Here is a 5,971-nt window from a genome sequence, read left to right on the forward strand (position 1 = left end):
TGGCTTTGAGTTCCCAGATAATGTTTTAACTCCACATTTAAGATTGAAATGCTAGCGGGCCTCCCCGGTGGCGCAGTGGTTGAGCGCTGGGTTGCAAAGCTGCCGGTGACCTCTGCAGCTGCCAGCGACCTCTGCGGCGCCGGTTCGGTTCGATCCCCAGCTGCTCCCCGGCCACCTGAGGAGGGTCCCACATGGCGCGCAGACCTCTCCTGCCGCCCGCTGCTCCCCTCAGCAGTGTGCTTCGGTCTTTCTGCCTGCTCTGCTCCCCGCTCTGGCTCTGGTGAATTCTCTCACCCTCCCGCGCTTCTGACTGTACCCAGTGCATGTATAAACAAATAAAAAAAAAAAAATGCCTCTATAAAAAAAAAAAAAAAAGATTGAAATGCTAGCTTTTGAGACCTTCAAAAAACAGTCAAACTGCTTCTGATAAGCCTACTAAATATATAAATAGCACCTTGGGAACCCATGAAGTATTGTTTACTAGGCTCAAGAGAGGAAACACAACAGAGAAACAGGAGGGGAAAATGGAAGATGCCTCTGGCTGAAAGCAACAGCACTGAAGACATGAAGCGAAGGAAAAAGTCACCACTCTGAGATGTTGAACTGAGATGTGGATTAGAGCTAACTGTGGCTACCAGCAGCAGAATGCCCAGGATTTGAACTCCTGTCTAACACCTGCAAGAACAGAATGGTAAAAGGTCACAAAGTAAAAACACACTGGATCATCAAGGCGGTCATACTGAGCTGGCAGTAGGGGAGATCCTCAGGTTCCCAGATAGGCCCTAATCTACAGTAGAGGAGCTCAAGCAGGGCTGGGGCGAACCAGGTAGGACTCCAGGTCACAAAGTCCTTGAAGAGCATGGACTCCGATGGACTGAGTTGGGTGGCTCGTGTCTTCATGACAGTGTTCACAGGCTGCTTCTGTAGGAGCTCTGGGTCAAAGGCCACACTCTGAAAGAAAGGGTGGAGCTGGAAGTGATGCAAATAGAGACAATGGAGGGGATTCTGACATAAGAGCTGAAGAGAAAGGGAGCGTGAGGGATGAGGGTCTAGGATAGGAAAGGAGATGAACAGATACACTGGAAAAGGAGAAAGAAGTTCATGGAGATGAAGAGGACAGGAAAAAGAACCATAAAGAGAAGAGAATTTATAAAATGGAGAAAAGTGTTAATACCAGGACAAAGGTGGGGATAAAGGAATGGCACTGGGAAGAGAGCAGCAGTGGCCCACTGTCTCAGAAGTGACCTCTCTCGGGCCTCCCCTGGTGGCGCAGCGGTTGAGCGCTGGGTTGCGAGGCTGCCTGCAGCCTCTGCAGTGCCAGTTCAATCCCCGGCCACCAGCGAGGGTCCCACAAAAAAAAAAAAAAAAAAAAAGTGACCTCTCTCATGGATGTGGAGATCATCTGGAGGACCCAAACTCAGTAATGAAATTTGAAGTGGTGGTTAGAGGGCAAGTAGTGAGGTGGTACTTGATCAAGTTGGAGTCCCTGCCCCCAAGCTAATCAGAAATGGGTAACTATCACTTTAATTATAGGGAAAGGACAGTGAATGGTTTGGTAGTCAAGAAAGAAAACAGTGCTCCTCCTTACCTCATGAAGCAGGAGTGAGAGCCCTTGGTTAAGAGAAGCTGGGATCTCAGTCACAGTGGGTCACGCTTGCCAACATAGATACATGATCTCTCTCTGCAGCGACTGGGAACTGAGTTAAGGGGTGGGAAGGTAGCATTCCTTAGTTAGAATAAAGCAAGATTTCTAAGGTCATCCTTTTTCCCACCACAAGGTTAAGCTCCTCTTTTCTACCAGTTCTCACCTTTCCAGTTGCCAGAGAGAAAACTAAGACACCCAGAGACCACAATCAACCGCATGGCTGTAAGGCCCTCCACTCAGACCTCTGGGGCTACAGATTAGAAAGATAACTTGTCACTGATATCCAACAGCTAGCCTCCTGCCCAGTGCTTGCCCACCAGTGTTAACTTCTCTCTCACCCATATACTGAAGGGTGCCACAGGTAGTATAGGCGCAGGCAACCTGGGGCAGGTGGTGGGACAGACCAAAGTCTGTCAGTTTCAGATGGCCTAAGAAAGAGAAGGCAACAGTATGACTCATCCACCTCTTGTCAGTCATGACTTACTCCCAAACCAAAATACCTCTCATTCTGGCCTAGCAAAAGCACTTACCTCGTTCATCTAGAAGGATATTCTCCATCTGAAAAAATAACAGATAAGAAGTTATTATTCTCCCTCTTCTTTCCAGCCCACTTTATTCATGTACACTCCCCAGGAAGAAACACTACTCTGCTCTCAGATCTATACTTGGAGGGCCCTTACTCAAATCCTTAGCACTCATGGGGGCCCCAATGTCAACTGTTCTCAGCTCCCCTTTGCCTTCTTGGACCTGTTGGTACCTCTTACTAATGCCTCGCCTCAGACACAAAAAAAGCACTTTACCTTCACATCTCAATGGATGATACCCAAGTCGTGGAGATAGCCTATGAATGACAAAGTATGGCATATGCTGCAGCTCCCCTGGCCTTTCTAATTTCACTGGGCGCCTCCACTCCATCCCTATCCCTGTTCTTTTACCTTCAAAATTAATACCAATAATGTCTCTGATGCCCCACCCAGTTGTTCCCTCCCCATTTTCATTACCACTCTTGTTTCACTTACACAGCACCAGAACCAGTTCAGCAGCAAAAAGGTGGATGGAAGCCTCAGCAAAGCAGCCAACAGCAGACCACAGGGAGTACAGATCTGTGCTGCACACTGCAAACCACCAGAAGACTAGGCAGTATTGAGGGCTACTATGCCTGGGCTCAAGGCATTGTAGACCTCCTGCCCAAATTGATGCCACCTGCTGTTCCCTCTCCGTTTGGGAGAGAGAAGTGCTATGAGAAAGGGAACAGCAAAGGCAGAAGAGAGAGGGATGGGTAACCTCAGAGAAGAAGTACAGAACAACTCTTGGGAAGGAGGCCAGTCACTCATTAATGAAGAGGTGCCGTTTTCCCTGCCAGCTGTCCCCCAAACCGTGCATAAATGGACGGTTGATCTGTCGCTAGGGATGAAGAAAACAGCAAATTAAAGGAGGGTCATTGAGGATCAAGGCAGCCAAGAAGTCAGGTTTTACCTAGTTTAGAAAGGATGCTGCTGACCTCACTCTTAGTTCAAGTGAACTCACTAATTGGGACTGCCTGCCTGGTAATTTCAGAACCAGCATAATACTAAGGCACACACTAGGTCATGCTGGAGTGAGTTCCCTGATAGACCTTAGGATAACTGATGATAGCTACTTTTCCCATGTCTTCCCATGTTAAAGTACCTTGAATCAGAGGGAGGGGACAGAACCTGGAAGAGCAGACAGTTGGACAAGAAAGGTACTTTCCCCACCTGGGATTTAGCTCTTCCCAGGCCTATTTGTACCTGGATATTAACCTCTTCTTTGCATTGCCTCAGGCTGTCCCTCTGTAGGACCTTTACCTTGGGCACCACCTATAAAGAGAGGCATGATGACTCCAAGACTGGAGGCAAAGAGGAATTCCCTGTTGGCACAAGGGGTTAAGCACCGCACTATGAAGCAGTCCACATCCTCTGCAGCCCTAGTTCGATCCCCGGCCAGCCAGAAAGGAATCCACATGGCAAGGCAGACCTCTCCTGCTGCTCCCCTCAGCAGTGTATTTCAGTCAGTCTGCCTGTTCTGTTCCCCATTCTGTCTCTGGTGGATCCTCTCACCCCCCACACCTCTGGCCTGTACCCCAGTTCTTGTATGCATAAATATTTTTTTTAAAAAAAGATTGGAGGCAAAGAGAAGAAAGAAACATGAAAGAGTACCTAGGCCCCTCCCTACCTTGACTGCAAATACTGCTTTCTGGCCACAATCTAGCACCTTGAGGACAGTTCCAAAAGAGCCTTTAGCCACAAGGCCTAATATCTGTACAGAGAAATGGAGAACAGGGCAATTGAGACTGGTTGTAGATTTTTCTCCCTAAGACTGAGACCCCTTCAGGGGATTCCATTGACCTACCTTCAGCTGCTGCTGCCCCCTAAGGGGCCTAATGGGAAATTCCGGCAGAAAAAGGTTGATGAACTGAGGCACTGGCCACTCAGACAGAGGCTTCTCTACCAGCAGTGGGACTGGCTCGAGGGGCTTCTGATCAGGCACTAATGCCCCCGAGGTCCCCACAGTTCTTCCAGACCTGACCTTGTGGTCCTCACACCTGACCAGAGGCTCTTCCAGCCTCGGACCAAGGGGCCCCAGATGTTGCCACACTGCTAGGATCCAAGGAAGCCACTCTAAACCTTCTGCCCTTGAGGAATTACAGTTTCTGCCCATCTTAGCAGGCATTCCCTCCCCCATAAGTCTCAACCCTAGCTAGAGATATTTTTTTGACCAAGTATAACTGCCATTATCCTCACTTTGGACCAAAGCCTAGAGTTCCTGGACACAATTCAAATCATCTAAGAAAGCAATCATTGGATGTTTCCCCATAAGGCATTAGAAATATAGCCTGTGGGGGCCTCCCTGGTGGCGCAAGGGGTTAAACACTGCACTATGAAGCAATTCGCAGCCTCTGCAGCCCGAGTTCAATACCCAGCCGGCCAGGGAGAAACCCACATGGCACAGCAGACATCTGTCGCCCGCTGCTCCCCTCAGCAGTGTGTTTCAGTCAGTCTGCCAGTTCTGTTCGCCACTCTGTCTCTGGTGGATCCTCTCACCCTCCATCCCCCCTGGCATCTCTAGCCTGTACCCCAGCTCTTATATGCATAAATAAATCTTTAAAAAAAAAAAAAGGAAATACAGCCTGCGTCTCTCAGTATGGAGCTGAGATACCTCCCTTCCCCACCCCCACATTGGGCATCACTAACATACTCCTCACCCGCTGCTTCCCAGACCTCAAGTCCATGCCTCCTTCACCTTCCCTAAGCAGGCTGTCACAACCCCACAGCCTACCTTCTGAGAAGCAGCCACTCGGGCATATTGCCACTGCCGACAGCTCACTGCTCCTATCCCCAGCCTCTGCCTCCTCTCTGCTAAATCTGCTGTCCCAGTTACAGAAGCAATTCCTCCCCCTGATGCTGCATTACACGAGCCCCGCCTTTTCCCTGCTGTTCATGACTAGAGCTGCAAGTGATGCAGCCAAAACCTTCCCTACCCCAAATCCTATTCCTCCAGGTTTAGTCTAAACTAACATGTGCAGAGACCTATTAGCATGGAGTCAAAGTCATACCAGAGCTGGGAAGTATCTGGGATAATGCCGCAGACAGAAGGAAAGAGGCCACCTCATTAGAGTGGCAGCTAGAGGATGTATCTTGGGTTGATGGAGAGGGAAGGACACTTGCACTCAACACAAAAGGAAAAAAAAAAAAACCCAACATCAAATTTAAAATATATATTTTTCTCTTTAAATCATTTTCTTACCATTTTCCAGGTATGCCCCAGGGGTACCCATGGCCAGCCCTGGTTCCTATTGCCAAGTAAGCTTGGCAAAGACTGGGGAGCAGCTGATACACCCAGAACACCAATATCTTTCATCCAAGGCAGTGGATTGAGGGTCAGATCCACCCCTGCCAGCCTCCGATTTCTGGCACCAGGGGGAGAGCAGTTATACTTAAAATATATATTTATATATGTATCTTTATAAAAATTTACCACACTTGATCAGGACTGTACCCCCACCCTTTCAACTGACCCCAAGGGAACCAGATCCCAGCCTCGGGCCTATTCTCTGTATCTTGCTCTCTTGATGCCTCTCTGGTTCTGGGCCTGCTGATCAGCGTGAGGTAGAATTCTCAGCATTATCTACCAAGCTCTGCAGGGGACAGACCAGCTGCTAAAGAGCAGTGCCTCTCTCCACAGTACCCTGCAGGCTCCTGGCCCCACCCATCCTGAGGGATGAAGAGAAGTGCCTCCCACCCCACAAGTCCCTGGGGCCTGAGCCAGAGTCAGCTCCTGTACTTCAGTCACTCTTGGATTGCCGGA

The 5,971-nt window shown here is 49.2% G+C and overlaps 1 protein-coding gene across 1 annotated transcript; it reads right to left on the reverse strand.

The window, feature by feature from the left end:
- Positions 1-802: 802 nt before the first annotated feature.
- On the reverse strand, positions 803-5,441 carry RSKR (ribosomal protein S6 kinase related; the record flags this gene model as incomplete). The annotated part of the gene is given in 19 exon segments (XM_084237848.1): positions 803-841; positions 844-1,017; positions 1,589-1,637; positions 1,639-1,697; positions 1,809-1,852; positions 1,855-1,887; positions 1,890-1,895; positions 1,984-2,073; positions 2,176-2,203; positions 2,446-2,454; positions 2,458-2,486; positions 2,665-2,795; positions 2,976-3,049; positions 3,415-3,483; positions 3,839-3,922; positions 4,016-4,155; positions 4,158-4,263; positions 4,943-5,094; positions 5,411-5,441. Coding segments are annotated over 19 exon segments (1,347 nt in total).
- Between the last annotated feature and the right edge of the window lie 530 nt (positions 5,442-5,971).

The sequence above is a fragment of the Talpa europaea genome (genome assembly GCF_964194135.1).
Source record: "Talpa europaea genome assembly, chromosome: 7".
Lineage (NCBI taxonomy): Eukaryota > Metazoa > Chordata > Mammalia > Eulipotyphla > Talpidae > Talpa > Talpa europaea.